We start from the raw sequence: 23,750 nt of genomic DNA, 5'->3' as shown, positions 1-23,750 counted from the left end.
ACGCGCCACCGGCGTTTCACATACCGTGGGCGGCGTCTCGACGCTGCGCGCGGCGCGGGCCGGTGCGCGGGCGCGGGTACTCGAGCACGCGGCGAGCGGCGCTACGGAGCGCGGGCGCAGGTGCTCTGAGCGCAGCAGCCTCCGCGCGCCGGCGCCGCCGCCCTCCGCGCCTCCCCGCGCACCCGTCCGCGCCTCGCTCTCGCACGCACCAAAACGACGAATTTATCTTCCGTGCATGCTGGGCGCTGGCCCTCCTACCCGAGGACGTTGCCCAGGGTGTCTCGTACAATCTTTAATTAAATATTACTTTACACAATCCGACTTGTACCTACCTACTATACCCGGCTTATGTATCATGGTATAATAAATTAACAATATTACTATGTACCTACACTGCATGAGAAAGATTTTTCGTCAACATATAGTATCAAAATTAAAATAGCTAAATTTTATATAAAACGTATAAAAATATATTTGGCACAAGGAAAAATTAAAACGAATGAGTCGGTTGCGAATCGATAAAGGTGTGGCAGCGCAGCAGCAGCGTCGCCTGAGGCAAAGATTGCCGCGAGTCGCCACGTCTCGACGGTGACCGGACCGACGCGCGGCGACGCGACGACGCTTATTGCCGTTACAAAATCAGAGACCTGGGTACATGGAATTGCCCAACTTTACGCAATTTCCCCTTTTGGACTTTAACGCAACAAGACATCAGTTTTAATTAATTATTGACCATATCGCATTACCTACGCCCGTAAGTGAATATACAGATATTTATTTATACCTTTATAGGATGATACATATTCTATGGCATAAAAATGTTGAGTTCTTGATCATCAGTTTCCTAGGACAGCTAAATTTAAATTTCGATTTAGATACCATAGATATTTCTTATAAATTTATATTACATTACCTCCATGGGCTATACGTATATGCGACGCGAATATAGTGCCTAATATAAATATGAGACACCATTACCTACACCTTGCGTGTACCCACAGATGTAGATATAAAGAGAAAAAGCTGAAGAGTTTCTTTGTATGAATTCGCTAATCTCACGAACTACTAGTTGGAACCGAGGAAGGCTATATAACATACGATACGACCAATAAGAGCGAAGCATCAATAAAAAATTGGAAAAATATATTGTTCCTCTTAAAAAATTCAAAAATATCAATACTCATAATATTATTAAGAGGAAAAGTGTGTATCTTTGTTTGTTTATAGGGTCTAATCTCTGAAACTATTAAATAAATTGGAAAATTCTTCACTAATAGGAAGCTACATTACTCCTGAGTGCTACATGCTACTATTTTTATGACAGGAATATTTATCCCGGAAAAACGTTATCACGCGGTCTTAGCCACGGGAAATAGCTATATATTATAAAACAAAGTTCCCCGCCCCATTTATCTGCCTGTATGAACAAGAAATTTGGTAGGGTAACTCCATACCAAATTTCGTTTTAGACTCTGAGAAGGACATATACTATTTTCTATCCAGGGAAAATATATACATAGCGGGGCTTTTATTCCGAAAAACTCTATAACGCGGGTGAAGCCGCGAGCAAAAGCTAGTGTTCCATAAAAGATATTTGGTATTTTTTATTCTCAGAATAGACTTTTATGCAATATTCGCTTGCCTCAGCTATTTTATACTTCCTACCTCCAAGGTTTAGTTTACAGCGCCGTTCACATGTAAGTATCTGAGTCATTTAATGGATTTGTTAAAATTTAATTTAAATTGAATTCCTATGCCCCATGCAGTCAAGTTAGGTACATTTACATTATATTTTCACTGGTAGGTCTCTCATATGTAAGAATCCGCCTGGACAGGTGCCACCGCAATGTCTATTTCTGCCGCCAGGCAACGGTGTGTAGTCACTGTTGTGTTTCGTTTTGAAGGACTACCATACCGAGAGTCACCACTGGACATAATAAGACTTAACATCTCATGTCTCAGGATGGCGAGCGCAGTGGAATACCAAACAATACTTTATAATTTAAGGTGTTGGATTTCTACTGCTTATGGGCGGTCGTATCGCTTACCATCAGGCGAACGGCAATCTCGTATCGTCATTCAAAGCAATAAAAATTATCAGTTCAAACTTCAATCGTTTCAAAAATAACCAACAACAAATTAACCAACAAAGTTTAAGATTTTAGTTTCCGCTTCATGAAACATAGCAAGTCGTAAGTAAGTATATCGTCTACATTATGAGGTAAAGGTATATGATCGATTATACTCAAGCTACGGCCCGCCGAGCTCTGGCAAGTTGACCAACTTCTTTTTTTTTTTTACTAAAATTGTAGAAATTTTACACAAGATCACTTTAACAGTCTAATGATCTTATAAGAATAAATCAGTCCGTTAATTGTGAATACTTTTTAAATATTAAAATTTAATTACTTACGTTTTTAGATATAAATAAGTAAGTAAGACACTGAATTTACGTTGTGGCCTGAGGCACCACAACTAGGCGTCTTCGGGCTTTGTAACTGGTGTAAAAAAAAAACAAGTGCGAATAGTACTCACACACCCAGCGTTCAGTACAACTTGTAGTTAAGGTAACTAGATATAATATATGTAAGTACAAAGTTGACAAACTCAACTTTGCCCCCTATTTTACCTTTCGATCCCTAGGTACATAGTTATGGCACCAATTGTAAATAATAATTTTGTAATAAGAAATTGGCTTTTTTGTTATTAAAGTAAAAAAAATATTTATGTGTTCTATTCTAGGTCAACGAAAATCGCATACCTAATATGCGAAATTATGCAACATAACCGGTCATATTTTTTGCTCGAGTAGACTTACAAAATTGATTTCTTCACAGCAGAAAGAAAAGGTAGACCAGCGTTTTGATATAAATTTCAACTTCATACCTATACGCAATCCCGAGGAAAAGGGTCTTAACAGACAGACGGGCAATAAAGTGGATATCTTTTGAGATTCGGAACCCTAAAATTTTTGAGTACGGTGATATAGAATATAAAAGAAACTAATTAATGAACGGACTAATCTGACTGAAATTGTTGGCTTTATAAACGTAGCACAAAGGTTTACTATACCAATATACCTAATAACGTATCGTTTAAGAAGAATTTTTTGTATATCAACTAAAAGGGGTAAAATGCAGGTCAAAGTTTGTATGGACTATGAAGAAATAGTATTAAACATACATTTAGAGTCTTAACTTCATGCGAATAATCCTAAAAACAAAGAAGCGACTACTAATTGACGATTTTTTTTCGCTATTAGGCAATTTCTTGGGATGGGAACTATGAATAGAGAAAAATAAACTCAAAATGTTATAATTGAATTGATAAAAACATAAAATAAGTATATTAAATTAGTGATGCGTCAACGCGATTTACTAACTCGAGTTGGGTTTAAATCGAGTCAACTCGAGTTGAATTCTCTTTAACTCGAGTTTAAATACTCCCGCCCGGCCCTAGCGCATCAGCCGAATGATCTACAGGCGACACTTGTACAGCGCGGCGTGTTTTTTTTTTATTGTTAAGTAACAAATGAATACATTATAAATAAGTAAATGGTCCATCTTAGAACTTGTTGATAACATATTAATTTCTATTCGACTCTATTATTCTATTATTTGAGTACAAAGAGTCAACGTAGAGTATGAATAAGCTAACTGCCAAAATATAATTTGTGATTAAATAGTTAAACAGCTAAGTTCTTTTTTAAGCTTTTTGTAATAATTAAACCATAAGTAAATATCTGTGTATCTAGGATATAAAGTTAGACTGATCTGATATTATTTTGTAAAGACTGCTAGAAATAAAAAGAAGTCGTTTTGTTGTTAATTAATATACTTAATTTATTTATATTACGAAGATTTAATCCTAAATACATAAAACATAAATACATGATGAATAAATAAATTCCTTTATTATTTAAATTCACCTGGTAAGTCATTACATTTGTAAAAATAACCCAAAACAAATCATTACTCAGTTTCATTTTACCCAGTTAATTCGAGTTACTTAACTCGAGTCAACTCGAGTTACGTGAATTTCAACTCGAGTTAGCACGAGTTGTGTTTATCCCGAGTTGGCAAATCACTATATTAAATTGTTCGTCAAGTAGCAACCAGAAGAAATAACAAGCATTAAAAACATTAACATACATGGCAAGCAAAGCGACTAATAGCGGCCATCGGGGGATGACGGACGGGCAGCAGGGGGCTGTCCGCCGTTAGTGCACGTTGTATGGGTTTAAACACGTTGTGGTGACTCCCAGGATGGACAGTAACGTCCTTTGGGATGAGGTAGCTTCTGAGCCACGAGCAACCCGGGATCATAAGGCATAGTTAACCCAACATAACTAGCCTGCTTTGCCGCCTCCCACGAAGGCTGGGTGAAAGTAAGAAGGCTCTTTCTCCGCGAAACGAAAAAACAAAAGAAGTATATTGGTAGTTAATTCCAGTAATAACAATATACTGCTGATAACGATCATGACCGAACCTCATATACCACTTACTCAGAGGATTTAGACTGTAGGTCCTAGTTCACCACGTTGACCTAGTGCGGGATGACAGACTTCACATATCTTAAAATCTCTTATGAAGGTTTTTATGTATGTCTGTTTCCGCATGATTTTTTTTTACCGCTAAAGGAAGCCATAATTAACCAATAATACACGTCACTTAAAAAAGTCAAAGATGTATTAGAGGATTCGAGTGTGGATTTGAACCTGGGGAACTTCGTCTCAGAAGTCCGTTTAAATCCCAAATAGGCTATTACGGGACGCTGTTTTAACTGCTATTATGTTATTTGTTCTATTTTCACTGCCCTTATCTTCCTCCTATATGAATCAGAGCAAAAATGTAAACGTGTTGCAGAATGAATTTGGGTTACCATATAGGACCAGCCATCAATTAACCCAATCCAAAAACTGACGACTCGATCGGTAAAAATGTGCAAATCCCACAAACCCACGCAAGCCAAACTAAACGGTTATTTCTTCTTTGCAAGCACTTTTATGTGGCAGTCGCACTTTTAAAGTCACTCTGCATAGTAGAAATATAATTCTATATTAGGGTTGCCAACGATACCAATTGTTGCATGGATGGTCCGGCTTAGTCAGTCTAGAACCACCAGCACACAGAAACTAAACCTTAAGTTTAGAGACATCTTGCAATTGCGTTTCGCATGGTGAGATATCTGGAACCAAATTACACTGCCCCTCGAGCAACGCACTATTCTTGTAAATATGTGGATGTTAATGAGCAGTAGAGATCGGTTGATATCGTGTGAAATGATATTAAAGACCTAGGTCAGATGAATTCTTAATTACTAAGGAGGCCGCAGAGCGAGGTCGAGAGAGGGCCGACCCCGTTCGTAAACGAAGCCCTGGTACATCTGCTTAACAACTTACAGATAGATTGTAGAGAGGGTGGAGAGTGCTAGCAAGAGCTCGTATTCCTTCACCGAGACAGTGCTTTTAGCAACGCACTGGTGGAGTTCTGGCGTGTTCATTTTGAGGTCCCAGAGCTTCACCAAGGTGCAGATGGAGACCAACATAGGGTTTTTAGCGGGTAAAAATCCGGCATACCCTGCTTAACACTACTTGTGAGGATCCTAGAGTATTTTCCCCATGAAAAAAAAAGGTCAGATGAATTCGAAATGCTGAAGTTTGTAGAGATGTTAGGAGGTTTGGGTATTTAGATGTTTGTTAAAATTAAACTTAAATATCGTCAGAAATTGCGATGAAACTTGGCACAGCTCGGATAGATCCGATGTAATAGATGAGCACATAAGACTTTTTACTCCGGTAATTTCTTTTAAAATATCTAAATATTATTTAATTTAAAATATGTTAATGTGGTGACAGTCGAATTGCGGTACAGATGTCACTATGGATTGCTATAATAATTTTATTGGACTCACATACCTACTTTCAACTTTTTATCTCGGTATAGTACATGTAGATTTTTGAACTTATATTAATAAAATTATTTTCCTTGGGCTTCATTTAGTTAAAATGATAAGTGTCGGGTGCAGTCAAGTCACTTTGGCTAAAAAGAATATCAATTATATTTATTGACCAATATGATGCATGAGGGAACGAAACCAACATCTAATGGAAAGCCATTAGATGTTTTATTCGAGACATAAAAGGTGTAGCCATAACGTATCACGATGATTTTGCAACAGCATTCGTGGTAGAATTGGGTATTTGATAAATATTTTTTGATCAAACGCAGTAGTTTTAAGCATTACGTATGCGGCCGGGCGTAGACGCGTTAATAAGACAATGGGCTAACTATTCTCTCGTATTCGACACTTAAAACCTATTGGTATATCTCTAGTGACAACTTGGTGTTTACTAGTAGAATTAATATTTCAAAAAGTATAAGTGTCATATCTATGGATTTATTATGTACAGGTACAGGTAACAAATAAACAAAAAAGTGTTCCACAGGCACACCTACACATACTTGACATTGAAGTTGTTCTTTTCCATGGACCAATATAACTTAGAAGACAATTCGTAATTGTCATTATAAATAATGTTTGCAAACATCACAGTAAGCACTAAGCACCATTTCGAATTTTCAGAGCGCGCGTTCTTATCGCATATCTTGTTTATTAATATATCATTGCCTAGAATATGTAAACTTGATTACATGGTGGTTTATAAACAATAGAATGTGGTAGTTAGATACTATTACACAATTTATAAAGAATAAATATTTTACATTAATAATAGGTACAAAAACAACAAATTTATAGAATCAATTTATTTTAACATATTAACTGGCATTCCTTTGTTTGTTAAACTTTATTGAATGCAGCAATATCAACACTTTGTACCTGCAAACAAAAACATTTTATTATTGATACACTCACAATATAATATTAGTTGGTCGACCGTAAAAGTGTATAAACTCAGCCAAATCTGGAATTAACGGTGAGAGAATTTTTTTTTAATGCGAACTGCGAATATTTTGACGTGTTTTAAACGGTAAGTTCATGAGTTAGATTACATTTTTTATACATTATTTATCAACAATATATGTCGACCAAAAATTCAGTAGAAAATAAATTAAAAGAAATCTTATAAAAAGCTTTAAAATTTGGTGTAAAAGATAGCACTCAAATAACAGAAAAGAAATGCACGTAATAAGTTGTGACGTCACCGACCATATAACTGCGTTTTAATACAGAGATAGCATTGCTATCATAGCAATGTAAATAATTGCCATTTTTGAACCAGTTTTGCTGATTTCACAGAAGGGTTTGATTGTCATATTACTTTCTGTTACTCAGTGGCGGCCTTAGAAGAAAGCGATTCGGACAACCCTCTGCGACCTCGCGCATTATTGGTGATGCCCTTCGGTAACGTGTCTTTTTAGGCCAAATGTACATAGAAACCTTTCTATTTCCAATCAATCTTTACCATCAAAATAACATTCGCTATGGAATAATAAAATATATTATTTATCCACAAATCAACACATCTCCAGCCTCTACCACATTATAATACCCTAGCTTCGCCTATATCTATGCCACATTCCCGTCCTGGGAAACCATAGTAACGCCTTTTTTCCCACCAAAGTACACAAGGCGTTACTAAGTATTTTATAAAACGTATTATAATATATACCTAATGGTAGAAATTATATAAAATAATTGGGTTACTTACAAAGTCCTCAAATTTTTCAATTTCTTCAGTCAGCCAGTCCACAGAAACCTTGTCGTCTTCAACGACACAAGAAATCTGCAGCTTGTGGATACCGTATGCTAAAGGCACTAGTTTCGCAGCACCCCACAATAGACCATCTGTACTGATAGTCCTAACAGATTGCTCCAAAGCCGCCATATCGGTTTCGTCGTCCCACGGCTTAACATCCAAAATTATATTTGATTTCGCGATCAAAACTGGTTCTGTTACAAAAGTACAAGAATAAAAATCAAACCAAATAGTCTCGAATAACATGTAACTTAGAAACATACTCTTTAAAAAGGGCTCGTAGATAAAACCACATACTTTTAGCTTTCTTTGCGTTGTATGCAGCCAACCGCTCCTCTCGTACTTTTGCAGCTTCAGCACTTTCTGCTTCATCATCGGATCCAAATAGATCCACATCATCATCATCATCGGCTTCATCATTTTTAGCCTCAGCTGGGGCGGCCGCTGGAGCACTTTCCTTTAAACATTACCATAAATATCAGCTACTAAAAATAATATTCCTTAATTGCATTTTAATAGTTGAATTGTATAAACTATGCAGCCATCTGCTAGTTTCATTTGCCATTGACTAAACGCTAGTTTTTGAACTTGCGGCTCAATAAGAAAGGTATAGTGTTTTTAAACTGTCAATCCCCTTAGCCAATGTACCAGTCTTTACGAGGATATTTTCGTGATGAATCCTAACTACTGCAAGAACATTAGAAATATATTGCATTTTTTTATATCATAACTCACTTTAGCTGAAACTTTAGACTTGTCTGCTGATTCTAGAATATCTACTCTTGCCTTAAGACTGATGACCAAATTACGCAAATCATCAATAGCTTTTTTAAGGTCCTTGTTCTCCTTCTCCAGACTATTCAGTTTATTGTTGAGTTCTGTATTAGGTACACCAGCCAAAGTGGCTACACTGTCCATCTGGAAATATAAACAGATGTATTTTATATAATGTTTATGTATAAATAAATAGTAATTATATAATAGTACATGCCTTGGTGCAAGCATATACAATAAGAAATACAAAAGAGCTAGCGCAAAACCAATAATTAGCCTCTACTATCTAAATAAGAATACCGTCATTTCAGGTGATATTCAGAAAAAATAATAAAAAAAATATATATTTAATATACGCTAGCCTTGTGTTCGTGATTAAAAATAATCATCAGGATAAAACAATATATGCGCAGGGCTAAATTAAATTTGGAAGATGCGGAGTTAGAAACAGTGGATGACCTCAATGTTATAACAGCTTCGTATGTATATATATAGCTTTAAATATGTTTAATTTAAAGAATTAGTATCATATTGATATACAAAGTATAACAAAATCTACGTTTAAACACAAGAATTACCCAAGAATAAAATATTGTTGTGCTAGCCAGTTTCAGAGTACTTAAGCTTTCCAAAGAGAATTTCCAAAGATTGCAGCTCTAGACAACTTACTGTCAGATAAGAAACAGGATTTAGACAAGACTTACAAATAATGTGAACTTATGAAATGTGGATTCAGCTTGGACCGCAAAACGATCATTGTAATATAAATGTATATTTAAAAATAGATTCAAACAGACACCTTTTCTCTGCAAGCTACGCGCAAGATCGTCTAAAAGGCCACTTGTTTGTAAACATGACGCAAATACGCAGAACTAACATGCCACAACCGATAATATAAATAAGTACATATACAAGCAGTGGAACATTTCAACCCAACTATAGCAAGCAATTAATACAGCACAGTGGAGCCCGCCTTGCCTCCATCATTATACTTCTATCAGTCTCAACAGTTCTTAGAACTTATAACTGAAAATGTATGAATGCTGATTATAAACATAAAACATTAACAAAGTCAATCATAATTAAATAGCCATATTTAGAGTCGACTTGATAAATTAACCCCTTACGAAAAAATAAGTACATGGTTGCGCCTTACTATATAGACTGGAAATGTTTTTCATTTTTGCATCGGTGATAATAAAATAAAGACGCTGACTTAGGGCCATTAATGGAAAATTACTAAAATAAAGACAGGGGTTGATTGTGTAAGGGGATCTTAAAAAATTGACCAAACAGATTTTTAGAACGCATAATAGTGCCCCTCGTGCAGGATCGCAAAGGGTACATACCACTTATGCTCGTCAACTTATGTACCTACTTAAATAAAAAAACATTGCAGTACAAGGCAGACCTTTTTAAAAACAAAGCTTAAGCTACATTTCCAAATCTAAAGAAAATTCAGTAAGTAGTCAAAATTTAGATATCAGAATTGAGGAGTACTTTTTTTGTAAAAGCTACAATTTTAACCACGCAATGTTACTTGTCCTTCTTTAACCAATAAAATTTCAAAGATGGCTCCTCGATCCAAATACCTAAAACATATCGAGTGATCACGGCCAAGGCCAGATTTACTTCCTCAGGTAGTTCTGTGTACCTCCGCTGGGCTTCCGCGCATCACAAATGAAGTCTTCTTCATTGCTATCCGAGGCGAACACATTTTTATTATTTGATTCGCTCAACTTCTTCAGTGTTGATTTCAGTGCATTCTCCTTATTTACTAGTCGATTTTCCCATTCCCTGATATTTGGTTTAGAAAACTAGTATCAGAATTACTGCATTTCAAATAGAGGACAATGAACTAAAAATAATTAAATCCTGTTTTCTTATGTTTACGCGAATGTTAGGCATTTAAATTAAACTATCCTGCGGATTTTGTCGCGGTTTTTGTATTATAATTTTCTTCCGGCGTTTCGAAGACTTTGCAGCCCTTCGTGGTCATGGGGTGAACTGAGGTATTTGTCGTCAGAAAAATTTAAGTTACAATATCTACCAACATTTTACAATTATTCAATTTTTTTTTTAACTCTTGGTGGTGTGATCTACGCATAATGAGCTCACAATATCTTGAAGTCTGGCGGCCAGTCTTTTGGGTTCCGATTTAATTAAATGCAGAACAGGCTCTTCTCTATTAAAATTATGATGTTTTTTAATTTTAATAGCATCGCGAGTCATCCTAGATAGGAATCGGTATTTTTGGCAAGGATTTGTGGCTTGTCTAGTCATAGAAAATGATTAGAGCCTACTTCAGAGTGCTCAGCAACTACATACTTCGTAGAGCGTCGGTGTTTCACGGCAGCTGTACGTTCTTTTACGAGGGTCAGTATATGCATTTTGATTTGGCCGGTATAAAAGAGGCAACGGTTTCAATCTATCTTGTATACATCCGGTTCTTGTAGAAGTATATGGCACTTGACAGGTGCTAAAAATTTACTAATCTTAGGCAGCTTGAAATAAGTATTTATGACAGCACACTTTAGGATACAACCAATGTTGTCAGTTATAGTAGCTTAATTTAGTTACACTATCAGTTGATCTTCTCTAACACCCCTGTAACCATACCCAAAGTTTAAAGGTCGCCCTGGACCTGGAATCACTCACATAGGTACGTCATTACTCATTACAAAATATTTATTGTATTTGTAATTTTAGAAGTCTAATCATTGGACTTACCGGCCTTCAATATATATCAATCTATATTCTGTAGTGAAGTTGTATGATTTGAATGCATTAATCTCTAGGACTATTGTCCTGATGACCAATACTGAAAATCCGTTTACTAGGTGAAATCTACATTATCTCCGAATGCTATTTTTAGCTTAAGGCTTGCCATAGATTTCTGTTGACTATGTTGTATTAGAAGTACCTAACCAAAAAATCTGCTGAATCGAGCTCTTTGAATGTAATTTGACACTCAGACTATGTCCGCGATTAACACATTATAGTTAGTAGGGTAGGTCTTTCACATGGTTGGATCAATAGCAACACCTAGTTACATACTAATATAAAATTAATAATTACTCATATTTTACCCAGTTATAATTTTTAAAATAATTTGAGTTGTATATATTTATTTATATCAATAAATTATAATTTTATAATTTATTTCACAGTGTGATGTTATATACTCAACAGCAGAGGCGAAGGGTAAAATTTTCTGAAAGAGAACCTGATACAACATATAAGTACTAATAAATACATATAAATGCGTCAGGTTTTACATGAATTATGAAAGGGAAACCAACAGGAATCGGGTTATATGGACCCTTTGATGCGGCTTAACAGCATTCCTTGATGAACGGGCTATCAAACACTAAAATATTTTTTCAATTTGAACCAGTAGTTCCTGAGATTATTATGTTCAAATAAACTATTCAGCTTTAGATAATAGTATACAATAAAGATAATAGTATACAATATAAACTTGAAAACTTATTAATTATTATCATTTCTGTTAATAAAATTAGGAACCCAAAATGACGGTACATCTCAAAACTAAATGTGTGATGTAAGTACCTACATATAATAAATAATAATTTACTCACACATTCAAGAGAGTTTTTAATATGCTGCCTAGCCTTTGCAACTTCACTGGCTAAAGATGAGCAAGCTAGTGAGAGTTGAGGACTTGCTTGTACCTATAAACCCAAATAAAATTTGGTATTGCAACAAAATATTGATTACTCTACTTGTTTCTATGTGTCATGAATTCTACCTGAATAAGATTTCATTTAAAAAAGTTGAGAAAAGAGACACATGCATTATTTAAAAATAAACTATGCATTTGTAAATAATTATATTAAGGTATCTGTGTAGCATGTGGGAACAAGTATGTTGATACACAATCTACACTTTATATCCACCAGGTCTCTTAAATTGACTTGATTGGTTTATTTGGCCTCAAATACCTAAATGTGTCTGCACTAAGATATGGTTGTTTATTATTTTGTTGATTTTCTTGTTAGCATTTAATTTAACTGTTTGCACATAATATGTCTGTTAAGATACCTTCATCAGAATACAACAAAATAAGGAAGTATGGTCTCTATCAATTTATTATTCACTGCTTCATACTCACTTTGGACAAGTTCTCATAATAAGCCTTTTCTGCATCATTGTAGATATTCTTGTCTAACCAAATTTTCTCGTGTATTAAAACAGACATTCTGAAAAATAATTAGAGTAATAAATTATAGGTATTAGACATATATTTCGCGCTAAAAGTGTGTACATATTGCGCTAAGTATTTATATTCCGAGATAGCCACGTATCGTTAATATTCACTTAGAAGTAAATTGAATCAATGAGAATCACAAAAAAATCTAATTATTATTTTTTTCGCTTAAGCAAAACAATACAAAAAAAACTGATTATACAATTGAAACACGAAAGCGCAACATTATCAAACTCTTTCGAAAAGTTGTAGTTCTTTTAGGTTAAGTTTAAAAATTATTGAAACTACATATTTATACTACATATATTTTATTAACTCACTTGTAATAAACTGTGCTGCAAATATAACACAAGAACAAAATCAAATAAACTAATAATAACGCAAGACAACTAAAATTATGAACTTGTAACCACAAATAACTGCTACACGGCAGTTTTTCGGGCACCAAAAGAAAGATCAAAATTCAAAGATAAATTTTATCTCGGACGAAAGAAAAAAACGTTGATTTTTAATAAGATCTACGGCTTTGGATACCTGTTTTTTAAGCCCATCTAAATCATTTTGTCCGGCTTACACATCCGTTTTTTATGTTTCCCAATTCTATTCAGAATCTGAATAAGGAGTGTCATCCGGTAAACCGATGGTTTTATTTTTATTCATTTTAGTACTTACCTACTACTAACATACCTACGTTGATTATTATTATACTGTTAATCGACCAATAACATCATATAAAAAAACAATACAACAAAAATTTTAACACATTCATAAGTAATATTATAACCAATTTTCTGGAGGCCAACATGAACATTGCTCTTTACAATATATAAATTTCTATATTTAATTTAAGCAAGAATAAGATAATATAACCTATACGTTAATATATAACTTCGGTTAAAAAGTAGTTTAAGGTGTTAATTAAGAATATTTGACTTAAATTACAAATAAAAATTATTAAATATTTTATTTTCCTAAATAAAAATAAGAGTCTTTGAATCTGTGCATCATTTACAAGAAACGTCTCAAGCGACCAAGACTAGAGACCGTGAAAATTTGAAGAAAAGAAATACGTAAGACTAGGCAGTATGGTCGTAAGACTATAGCCTGTCCTCTAAGGACGAATTATAAAAAAAAAAAAAACTAGAGACCGTGACATCACGATGTATTATAATATGTAATGTCTTGTCCGTTAGTCTTGTAATTCCAAAAAAGATTTTGGCGCGTTTCATTCTCAGGTTTCATTAATATTTATTTGATTATTTCGTGTCCAAAGTGCACTTTAGCGAAAAAAAAAGCATGGAAATTGGTTTTATTAAAGCTGACAGTGCAAATTTGCCAAAAATGTTTTTTATGATCACAAATTTCTTTGCCTCAAATTCGGACTTTTGTTCTGCCGAATTTAGGAACGTGAAAACTTTATTGTAAGTACAAAACTATCCTTTTCTGATATTTTGTTCAATTCACAATAGATTACAGTTTGATTTATGTACTTAACCTTATTTTTTTTTGCCAAAAGATAACCTTTGTATCATGTATGTGATAGGTACATGTTTACTTTGTAGACTATAAATATAAATAATACATTATTACGTTACCAATAAAATCGTAACTTATGAGGAATCTTACTCTGATTAGGTACCTGTTATTTGTGTAAAATCTTTTCAACGAAAAGTCTCTCGTATTGTGGCTATCTGTGATGCTTTATTTCTATTTTTACAGATTATCAAGACAGTCGTATGGTGATTATGCCGTTGGGTACGTCCAATTGAAGCGTGACGCGACTTTATGCACTGTAAAATGTAAAATATGCCCTGAGCACAAAATCCGTTGTCCATCATATTCTGTCAGTTTGGTAGTAGAAGTAAAAGAGGGCATAGTTATAAGTGTCCAGTGCCATAATTGCCCTGCTTCACAAGGAGGATGTAAACACGCGGTAGCTTTCCTTATGTGGGCACATCGGAGGAGTGAGGAACCACCATGTACATCAATTGAATGTTATTGGAAGAAATCAAAGTTTGCAAAATGCACAACAGTTAAAGAAATGAAGGGAAATTCTTCTTCAACATGTAAAGAGTTTGGTGATGTAGTTTTAAATGATTTTTTGGTGGAAAGCAAAAGAAGTAATTTATGTACTACTCAAATCCTAAAATATCAAGCTGATTACAAAGTTCCTGACATTCTGTTCTCGATGCATTATTTAAGCATCAAGCATAAGAAAGGAAGTGACTGTGAAACATTTTTAGCCGAAATTAATGATGTTTTTTCACAAGAAATTATAAATTTTGTGGAAAGTCTGACTCAAGCACAACATAAAATTCAAGCATGGCATGAGTTAAGGTATTATTTAGTTATAGGTATATGATTGTATTTTAAAAGTGATTTGCCCTTTAATCATACTGTTATGATTGAACTAATATGATATCATTTAAAATCAATGTTCTAGAGCAAAATTCCCAACCTGGGGCCTGTATACATATCTAGAGTGGGTTGATTTCAATGTTAAAGCTACATGAAGTTTCAGGATGTGCTTAAAAAGAGGCATTTTAATAAAGTAATTTAAAGAGGTCTGTGGTGATCATCTTTGCTCATTTAGTGGACCACAGCTAAGAAAGGTTAGAAAATGCTGTCTTAGAGTAATATATATTGGAATTATATGTTTCCATGTGAGATGCAATCACAAAATGTAAATTAGTCTTGTAGCTTTACTAGTCTTTTGACATTTGTGTACACATTCATATGTGTTGGGCACCCATTCTACAGGGCATTCTAGTAGGGATATAAATGTATATGTGGCCCCCAGGCAGTTACTAGTTTAACATTTAAAAAAAAAAAAATTCTTTTCAGGTATGCCAGAATAACAGCATCAAAAGCATTCAATGTTTCATGATGCAAAACAACTGATGGATCCTTGGTTGCCTTAATAATGGGAGTTAAAGTACCAGATACTCCAGCCATGAAAAGAGGAAGATCATTGGAAGAAGTAGTAACAAAGGAGTTGGAAAAAAAATATGGCAAGATTGCAAAATGTGGTTTAATTATCAGCCAAAAATTCTCAATGGTAGCTGCATCACCAGATGGTATTTCAAAAGGGTGACACAGTTATTGAAATTAAATGTCCAACGAGCCAAAAAAGTTTTATATCTCTTATATGTAACAAAACAATCACAGAAATGTTTGCAGTCAAGTTCTTTTGCAAATGTATGTGAGTAATTTAAAGAAAGGTTTATTTTGGAAAATAAAATGTTTTCTTTTAAATTTTGTTTATATTTGTCAAATGTTTTTAATCGAGGAACCTTGTAAATTAATTAGGGCACATGCAATAATAATGCAATCGTCCAAAAACTTAATTAAATTTGTATTGACAGCTGAATGCGGTTTTAACATTGAGAACTCCCTTAGACTTCGGATGACTCTTTCAATGTGTATCTGTAAACTTGCTATCTCCTTAGTTTTTCGAGCTTCAGCTTTGGTTAAATTGGACTTAGCTGATAAACTTGGAGGTCTCACTAAACTACATCCCTTTTGTAATAATAGTTGCTCAATATGCTTAAATCCTCTATCAGCTAGTACAATCGCACCAGGTTCCAAATGATCTAGAAACTTGCAGTTTTCAACCAAACATACATCACTAATCCTGCCACCATAACCAGGAGAAACATAGTTAATAATACCATCAGGTGTGCTACTTATAAGGTATTTTATTGTATTGGCCTTTTTATAATCTGACCATGTTAGAGCCTGATTGACAGATTTTAATGGCTTTTGGATTTCAATTTCCAGACAGTCTATTATGCAATTAATGTTTCTGTATTTATGCCTAAAAGCAATTGGTAAGTTCAGTTCTATAGCAGTTTTATCAGATTTTATAATAAAACAATGTAGAGCTTTTGCAATAATTGGCACATTTTTCTTAAAAATTCTGTTGGCATAAGAAACTGACATACCAAACTGATTAGCAAGTTCTACAAATTTTGAGTCCAATCTTATTTTTTTTAGGCATAACAATATATTTTCAACAGGAATAATAGTATGTTTTTTTATAAGGTCCACTAAAAAATAACATTCTTTTAATATGCCAATGTAAAACCTTGGTTTATCTTGTATTAGTTTCAGAGTACTTGCAAGAGATGATTGGTGAAATTCCTCTCGTTTTTCTTGTCTTATTACTGTTAGTTCAGACTCTAAATTTTTTTTATTTTGATCATCACTGTCTGCTGTAGATGTTGTTTTGTGTTTGCTGAAACTGGTAGTCTGTAAGCCCTTGCTTCTATATTTTGGTTTAAAATTTACTTGGACTATTTTATTTTCAGATTCTGGACACACTTGGGTTGATTTATTTTGGTTCATTTCAAAGAGATCTGACTTTTCATCCATTACTTGTGAATCTGAAAGAAAAATTGTTTATATTTTAATGAAACTGTAATATTCTTTGATTCCAGCTGACAAAAACTAGAACTATATACATATCAGTTAGTACTGAAAGTTTTAACAGGAGAGGCTTGACTTAAGTATTCAGAAACACTTGTTCAAGTCTTATGTTAAGAAGTTGATTACAGTTCTACCAACATGAATTTAGCAAAATACTTCATGATTCTTATAAATATGTCCTATGAGAGTCTATGTTATAATAGGTCAGCTTTAGGTATTGATTTACTTACCTCCAGTCCCTATGTTGCTAGTGGATGGTGTATCCACAGTTTCTGTCTGTACAAGTATTTCTTGTATTAATGATGCACGCTGTCTTTTTACTGCCACTGGCCGAGGCACACTTTTAGCCGTTCTCTTCAAACGATCAGGTTGACATTCAAATCTAGAAGGTAAACAGGAGGGTTTCATTCGTATTGCCGACACAGAACCCATAATACTGTACTCCATGTAGTTTTCCATGTCATTGGGCAGCTGCAAAAGAGACAAATCAACGTTAAACAGGAAATTAAAGCATTTAAACACAATATAAATAAACAACTTTGCTTTAACCTCAAAATTGTACCTTTAAAGGAGCTACAGTTTTACTGAACTATCAATATTTATAGATATTTTAAAGTAATACTACTCACATCAAAATGATCCTCGCAAAAATAAATTGAGGATTTTGGTGATACACTGGTCGGATCACGTCGTGCTAACTGCAGCCACTTTACACGAAGATTTTGCGATTGTGGCACGTGGATAAATAATTTAGAAGGGGTTTTGATACATGTATTGTGACACAAAGGAACGGCACATATTCTATAGGACTTTGACGCCATTTTTTAAAGAATCTGGAATAATAAACGAATCTCACGTATTGTTTACACTAAGACTATTACATCGTGACGTCACACCTTTTATTTGACACGTGACTTAGCGTTTCAGCGGGAAACACGAAATGTATTTATTAAAACTGTCTTTTGGCTATTAAAATGGCTCTAAATATAAAAAAAAAACAATTGTCAAGCGTATCTTTAGTGACTAGAACATTTTAAAAAATACTTTACGAAAATTTGTCAAATACCCTATTAGGAATGTCATCTAGAGTTGGTAGGACATGACATAAAAAAGAGTTTGTAAGAGTAGCCTCTTTTTAGCATTGAGCCGGTACAACGTCCTACTTCAAATGAGGCAAGGCGTAGTGATGCTCGGCGTTTCAATGCGTATCTTACAGTATTTTGTAATGTTAACCCTCAAAATATTTCCCTCTCGCTCGCGACTCGAAACGCAGTAATGTAACGTCCATTGTAAAATAACGTCCTATTGTAATTTGTAGAATGCGGTTCTCTGCCTCACTGTCCTCGTCCTACAGTTTACCAGAGACGGAGAATAAGTAACGCGACTGCCGCGACTTTGACGTCATGTCCCGGACAAATGTACCGCCTCTTGTATGTCCTACTCAACATTAGTGTCATCCCAGTTGACAACTGACAAGTGCTAACTTTTACTGTCTTACAAACGTGTTATAAATAAAACACGAACTTGGCGCCCCAACCTAAAAGTTTAATTTAATTAAATTGAAAACATAAACCGTTTGCTTTAATTTAAAATAGTGAAAGTTATGTACATAAGGAAATAATCATAAAATATGATTTGCAAAAAATGTGGTGCTTTAGGTACTATCACTCTAAGAAAAAAAGACATTTACTGTGATGTTTGCTTCTCAATAAACATTGTGCACAAATTTCGCGGTTGCATAGGAAAAAATAAAATATTATCAAAAGACGAAAATGTATTGATTTGTTTGTCTGGAGGTAAAGGTTCTACAGTGTTATTGGACTTGATTCACAATGGGATAGTTTTAGATAACCACAAGAAACTGCGGATCCGTCCACTTTTCTTACACATAAGTGAGTATTGAATCAGAAGCCCTGAATAGTATCAGCAAGTAGACAAGCAGGATTTTAAATTGATAGCATAAACCAATGATTACTTTGAAAAGGTTCAATCTCTGATCATTATTCGCTTTGTAGCTTTAAACTCGTTACACAGTCATTAAGCCATACTTACACCTTTTTGAAATGTATGATGAGTAAAAGCATAGTTTTATAATTAGTAGTTATAGAAATATATTGATTCAAATGTATTATTTTCAGGTAATGGGGATGTAGATCGCATAAACAATATTATAAAACAATGTAAATTGTATAGCTTTGATGTTTACATTGCCAATATTGCTGATTATTTTGAACCAAATCTAAAAATATTGAATACAAACAGCCTGCCGATTGTGAATGCTGAACATAATGAAAAGATTAATAATATGTTTAAAGATATACCCTTAAGTGTATACAATGATATGATGTTAAAAATTAAAAGAAGTTTATTTATAAAATATGCCAAACTTTTAGACTGTGAATTAATATTTACTGCAGAAACAACCACAAGCTTGGCAATAAATTTATTATCTAACATATCCATTGGACGTGGGTCACAAATAGAGAATGATATTGTGAGTATTATTTGCAAAGAAATATATGTCTGTAATTAAATAAAGAAAAATCAGTACACATACCCTTGATTCTTAAGTTATTAGTCTTGTGCCATGGATATATAGACTATTGAACCTTATTAATTTGTTTATATTAGTGATAATATTGTATCCTCTGTTTTTATTAACCAGCCACCTCACCACCTGATGCATTGTTGACATTATCTTTTGTTATTTTAGGGATTTATGGATAACAGAAATGAAAAAATAAAAATAATAAGACCCATGAAAGATATAAGTCAAGAGGAATTAGACAATTACATGAGAATCAAACAATTAACATGTATTAATTTTGATCATCACCAAGAAAACAGTATACAATCTGTTATTAGTAATTTTGTAGGAGATTTACAGGAAAATTTCCCAGCAACTGTATCTACTGTATGTAAAACTGCAGACAAAATTGGTTTACACAATGACAATAAAATTAAGAAGGATATGAAATGCATCATCTGTGAGGTAACTATATTTTATCCATGCAATAATGTTTATAATTTAGTTTTAATGTATATAGTTGATGCTTTCTATTGTTTATCCCTCTTGGTAACTGGAATTATTATTAATTATAACATTTCATTAGCACTTCAAAATTTGTTCTTTGCTTTTATGAAAATCATCCAAAAAAATTATTTTGTAGATGTTTCTTCAGATAATAATTTCTTTCCAGAGTAATTTGAATAGAAAAAATTTGAAGCTGTCTGCCCTGGAAGCAACTGAATTCTCAAGATTGGTATCCCTTTTGAAGCCTCAACCTACGCCTATAAATAGTAATGATGGTCTACACACTGAAGATTGGGCAGTGGTAAACAGTATGCATAAGTCCATGTTTCCCTTTATTCATAAAACACTTTGTTTTAGTTGTAGCAGAAACTATGCTCAGATGAGTCAATCTCAACTAACACAAACCATCCAGGAGTTAATATTAACTTAAAATATTATATTCCCTCTTTATATATGTAATGTAATGCAAAGACCTTGATCAGCTATGCTCAACCTGCAGGCCTCTGGGCATTTATAAGTGGCCCAAATCACTCAATTAAAAAAAGCTTTTCCCAAGATCACTTGACCTGTATGTTAACCTGATAAGAATAAAATCATTCAGTGAATTGTTAATATGTTTTATTGAAATAAATATGTGGTCTGTGGTACCAGAACCGAGATATCTTTGCGGACCATATGAAAAAGTTAGAGTACAGCTAATCTTGAGTCTTGTGGTATGAATGTGGCGTATGTTGACGTCACACGAGACTTTTTTGTTCTAAGTCGTGTGTCTGCTTGCCCAGTATCATTACATGTTATCATCACTGGCAGTGGCGGCCTTAGGGGAGGCGATCCGGCCACCACCCGGGCTCGCGCCTCTGAGGGCAATTTTTTCACGTCACCACAATGTTTATCAGCTCATCGTACTTGATAACATTTTACCCATGAAATTATTGTAATCAAGTACTTTTTTTCTGGAGCCAGCTGAGGCCGCCACTGATAAGTGGCACAAAGGAAAGACGTCGCAAATATCTGCCACTGATGGGTGATTGGTTTTAATTAAACGCTTACGAGATTTGCATACAACGACAATTTCTATAATTCAGTCTAACGAAATAGGTCATTTTCTATAAAAAAAATAGATCCTAATTCGGATGGTCATTATCTTAACCCCTGTTTCACCCCCTTACGTACCCTGACAATACAGAAAAGAACCAACTCGGTGATAAGTTTTGCAACCCCTGTACGATAATGTTTGTAACTTATTATAGCAAGTAAGTCTATTTGGAAATAAAACTACATATTAAAATAATGTAATATTTTTTAAATTGTAATATCCTGCCTCGGAAGTCACAGAAGAAAGCTAAATAATTTGATAAATATCAATATTTAATCACATTAGATGTTGCTTCGCTGTTCCCGCTACAAAGATCACTGTACCGATCTACAGCTCTATCTATGACAGTACGACGTCAACGTCATATTTTATTTCTCACGAGAACATGCTACCGGGACATTAACTAGCCTTAGTTTTTATCCGTGACAGCAGTTATTTTGCACAGAAATAGACCATTTCTGTGCAAAATTTTAATCCAAATCAAATCCTTTGCCGAGTTTAAAAAACATTCAACATTTACACAATTTTTCGCATTTTCAGGGCCATTTTGACATTGCGTTACTAAATAAAACCACATACTTATCTACTTGGAAATAATGCTTTACAGTATGTAACTTGAGCCGTAGATGTAAAATAAAAAAGTTTCGAATAAAATAAATATTAATAAAAAGTAACTTTAATTTTACGTGCCCTAATGCCACTGATACTACTCTAATAGAATTCGTCGCAGCGGCAACATCATACTTTCAGTCAGAAATATACTCACGCACACACCATATTCGCATTAACCTACAAAATGATAAAAAAAAAAACAGGAAACAAAAACCAGGATTTTCGGTGAAAATATTTGTTATTAATGGATGATTTTGGCACAATGTCAGCAAAGGTAAAGTATTGTACCTATGTAGTTTAATTTAGTAACGCGATGTCAAAATAACCCTATATATTTTCTTTTTTATTATATGGCTACAAGCACTGAGTTGCTGTGCTACGCCAACCCTGTATATTAGGTCCTTAAGGCGCGTTGGGGTAAGATCGTAGGAGGTATAACATCGTATAAATCAAATAACTCGTAATTGTGTTATAATTTTTGTTTTCGCACAACACTACCTGCGACCCCATCTTGTACCCTACGTTCCACTAGTTCACATGAGTGAATCCGTCAAGTAAATAATGTTTACGGTGCTAACAAACAGAATATCGGTGTTTTGTCAGATCCCTGGCAGATCCGGATTAACCCCATGCAAAAATTTGCCTAATTTTAATTGAGTATTTATTGTTTTCAATTAATTTTGTAGGTATATACTATCATAAAGGAAATAAATCTTGTGACTTGTTTATTCAAATTTGTCGAAACACGTATATTCCCTGAGATCCGATCTTTACACATACAATTATTTGTCGTTAAAGAACGGATAAAAATCGTTCGATCTAGCACTTGTAAAATATTGCAAGTTTTTATCAAAATTTATACACGAAAACGTCTGAACTCACTAATTGTGTATTTTTTTTAGCTCAGATGAATGGTCGATTTGGTTTATTTATTGTTTATTTACAAGTGTATGTACTATTTCTTAGAATATTTTTAAAAATATCTACAGTGTCACTCATGTGGGGTATGATCGTATGCCTAGAACTTTTAAAAAACAAAGTTCGCTTCTAAAAATGTCTTACGAAATTTATAATTTTTTTTGAATGTTTACAAATGAATATCTAGATCAGAATATCTATGCTCTTTTTATGGATTTTAGAATCCCTGTATCATAGACGATTTTAGATAGTAGTCCGAACTATACCTGTGAAGGTCCTATCTTTCTCACACATTTCTAAAAGTATGGTACTTTTTTTAAGCCCTATAAAACATTAACTGTGTATATATAAGGGATTGAAAAAATATATACCATTTAGTATATTTAATAACAGATAGCTAAGTTAATGATTCATTATTATAGCTCCTATAGAATTATTGTAAAAAAATATTTCGAGAACACTGTTTAACACGTCGAAAAAGCGTCCGATTTAACCCCAACGCACCTTACATAATATGAAATTGGCGTATTGTACTGGCTACTTTGATCGAAAATATGTCCTCCTTAGTTACGAATTGCAAATTCAAATTTATAAATGCATTTAAGTAGCTCTCAGAATTTAATTGGTACATTTGAGTTTCGAAACAGACATTTATTTGTTTTGTCGATTAGTTTTTTCTTTGGCGTCTCATATTCATATAGCACAATGGAAAACATGAAATATCGCTATATATATGAGTTCTACTGTGGCACCAGTGCTGCAGAAACAACTAGAAGGAGATAATCAAATTGCTCAACTGACACAATGAAGAAGGGATTTCAAATCGAATAAAATAATAAAACCTGTGATAAAAAGTAGATCCAGTACGATAATCGGAACCGCTCGTCGCAATGGCTGAATCTTGGAGAACCAGCCAAATCCTGGCGCAACCGAAAAT

The 23,750-nt window shown here is 34.0% G+C and overlaps 5 protein-coding genes across 7 annotated transcripts in view; 2 read left to right on the top strand and 3 right to left on the bottom strand.

Moving 5' to 3' along the window:
• Positions 1–97, bottom strand: part of LOC115450822 (protein grainyhead) — a 125,670-nt gene extending 125,573 nt beyond the window's left edge. Inside the window, exon 1 of one of the 2 annotated variants that reach the window (XM_030178971.2) lies at positions 25–97. The gene's annotated coding sequence lies outside the window, so the exon portion shown is untranslated. The remainder of the gene's footprint in view (positions 1–24) is intronic. The other variant, XM_030179052.2, reaches the window with a different exon arrangement.
• A 6,655-nt stretch (positions 98–6,752) lies between these two features.
• On the bottom strand, positions 6,753–13,270 carry LOC115452949 (elongation factor 1-delta). Of its 2 annotated transcripts, XM_030181603.2 has the most exons (7): positions 13,046–13,269; positions 12,630–12,717; positions 12,097–12,189; positions 8,456–8,638; positions 8,018–8,177; positions 7,673–7,914; positions 6,753–6,840 (listed from the first exon to the last, which is right to left on the bottom strand). In XM_030181603.2, the coding sequence occupies exons 2-7, from the start codon at positions 12,714–12,716 to the stop codon at positions 6,802–6,804; spliced, it is 804 nt and encodes a 267-aa protein (XP_030037463.1). In that variant the 5' UTR covers position 12,717; positions 13,046–13,269; the 3' UTR covers positions 6,753–6,801. The 2 variants fall into 2 exon arrangements, with proteins under 2 accessions (XP_030037463.1, XP_030037540.1); XM_030181680.2 differs by lacking the exon at positions 12,097–12,189 and having other exon boundaries at positions 13,046–13,270.
• Positions 13,271–13,653: 383 nt separating this feature from the next.
• Positions 13,654–15,980, top strand: LOC119190579. Its single transcript, XM_037442788.1, has 3 exons — positions 13,654–14,146; positions 14,445–15,062; positions 15,570–15,980. Exons 1-3 carry the CDS (start codon positions 14,022–14,024, stop codon positions 15,610–15,612), a joined length of 786 nt encoding a protein of 261 aa, XP_037298685.1. The 5' UTR covers positions 13,654–14,021; the 3' UTR covers positions 15,613–15,980.
• LOC119190578 lies at positions 15,742–18,176 on the bottom strand. The gene is made up of 3 exons (XM_037442787.1): positions 17,783–18,176; positions 17,384–17,624; positions 15,742–17,110 (listed from the first exon to the last, which is right to left on the bottom strand). The coding sequence occupies exons 1-3, from the start codon at positions 17,972–17,974 to the stop codon at positions 15,996–15,998; spliced, it is 1,548 nt and encodes a 515-aa protein (XP_037298684.1). The 5' UTR covers positions 17,975–18,176; the 3' UTR covers positions 15,742–15,995.
• A 411-nt stretch (positions 18,177–18,587) lies between these two features.
• Positions 18,588–21,478, top strand: LOC115455277 (cytoplasmic tRNA 2-thiolation protein 2-A). Its single transcript, XM_030183972.2, has 4 exons — positions 18,588–19,045; positions 19,292–19,647; positions 19,867–20,145; positions 20,354–21,478. The coding sequence occupies exons 1-4, from the start codon at positions 18,784–18,786 to the stop codon at positions 20,615–20,617; spliced, it is 1,161 nt and encodes a 386-aa protein (XP_030039832.1). The 5' UTR covers positions 18,588–18,783; the 3' UTR covers positions 20,618–21,478.
• Positions 21,479–23,750: the final 2,272 nt, after the last annotated feature.

This window comes from Manduca sexta, chromosome 25, assembly GCF_014839805.1.
Source record: "Manduca sexta isolate Smith_Timp_Sample1 chromosome 25, JHU_Msex_v1.0, whole genome shotgun sequence".
NCBI classification, from domain to species: Eukaryota; Metazoa; Arthropoda; class Insecta; order Lepidoptera; family Sphingidae; genus Manduca; species Manduca sexta.
The sequence above is the reverse complement of the archived record's forward strand: the minus strand, read 5'-3'. Positions and strand labels throughout refer to the sequence as shown.

Coding starts and splice junctions, on each gene's coding strand:
- LOC119190579 (XM_037442788.1), top strand. CDS start 14,022: ATGGAAATTGGTTTTATTAAAGCTGACAGTGCAAATTTGCCAAAAATG. Junction 14,147..14,444: donor AGGAACGTGAAAACTTTATT/GTAAGTACAAAA, acceptor CTATTTTTACAG/ATTATCAAGACAGTCGTATG. Junction 15,063..15,569: donor CAAGCATGGCATGAGTTAAG/GTATTATTTAGT, acceptor AATTCTTTTCAG/GTATGCCAGAATAACAGCAT.
- LOC115452949 (XM_030181603.2), bottom strand. CDS start 12,716: ATGTCTGTTTTAATACACGAGAAAATTTGGTTAGACAAGAATATCTAC. Junction 8,639..12,096: donor TTAAAAACTCTCTTGAATGT/GTGAGTAAATTA, acceptor TTATATTTCCAG/ATGGACAGTGTAGCCACTTT. Junction 6,841..7,672: donor TTGAAAAATTTGAGGACTTT/GTAAGTAACCCA, acceptor TTTTGTTTGCAG/GTACAAAGTGTTGATATTGC.
- LOC115455277 (XM_030183972.2), top strand. CDS start 18,784: ATGATTTGCAAAAAATGTGGTGCTTTAGGTACTATCACTCTAAGAAAA. Junction 19,046..19,291: donor TCCACTTTTCTTACACATAA/GTGAGTATTGAA, acceptor TATTATTTTCAG/GTAATGGGGATGTAGATCGC. Junction 20,146..20,353: donor TGAAATGCATCATCTGTGAG/GTAACTATATTT, acceptor ATTTCTTTCCAG/AGTAATTTGAATAGAAAAAA.
- LOC119190578 (XM_037442787.1), bottom strand. CDS start 17,974: ATGGCGTCAAAGTCCTATAGAATATGTGCCGTTCCTTTGTGTCACAAT. Junction 17,625..17,782: donor TTTGCGAGGATCATTTTGAT/GTGAGTAGTATT, acceptor TCTCTTTTGCAG/CTGCCCAATGACATGGAAAA. Junction 17,111..17,383: donor TAGCAACATAGGGACTGGAG/GTAAGTAAATCA, acceptor TTTTTCTTTCAG/ATTCACAAGTAATGGATGAA.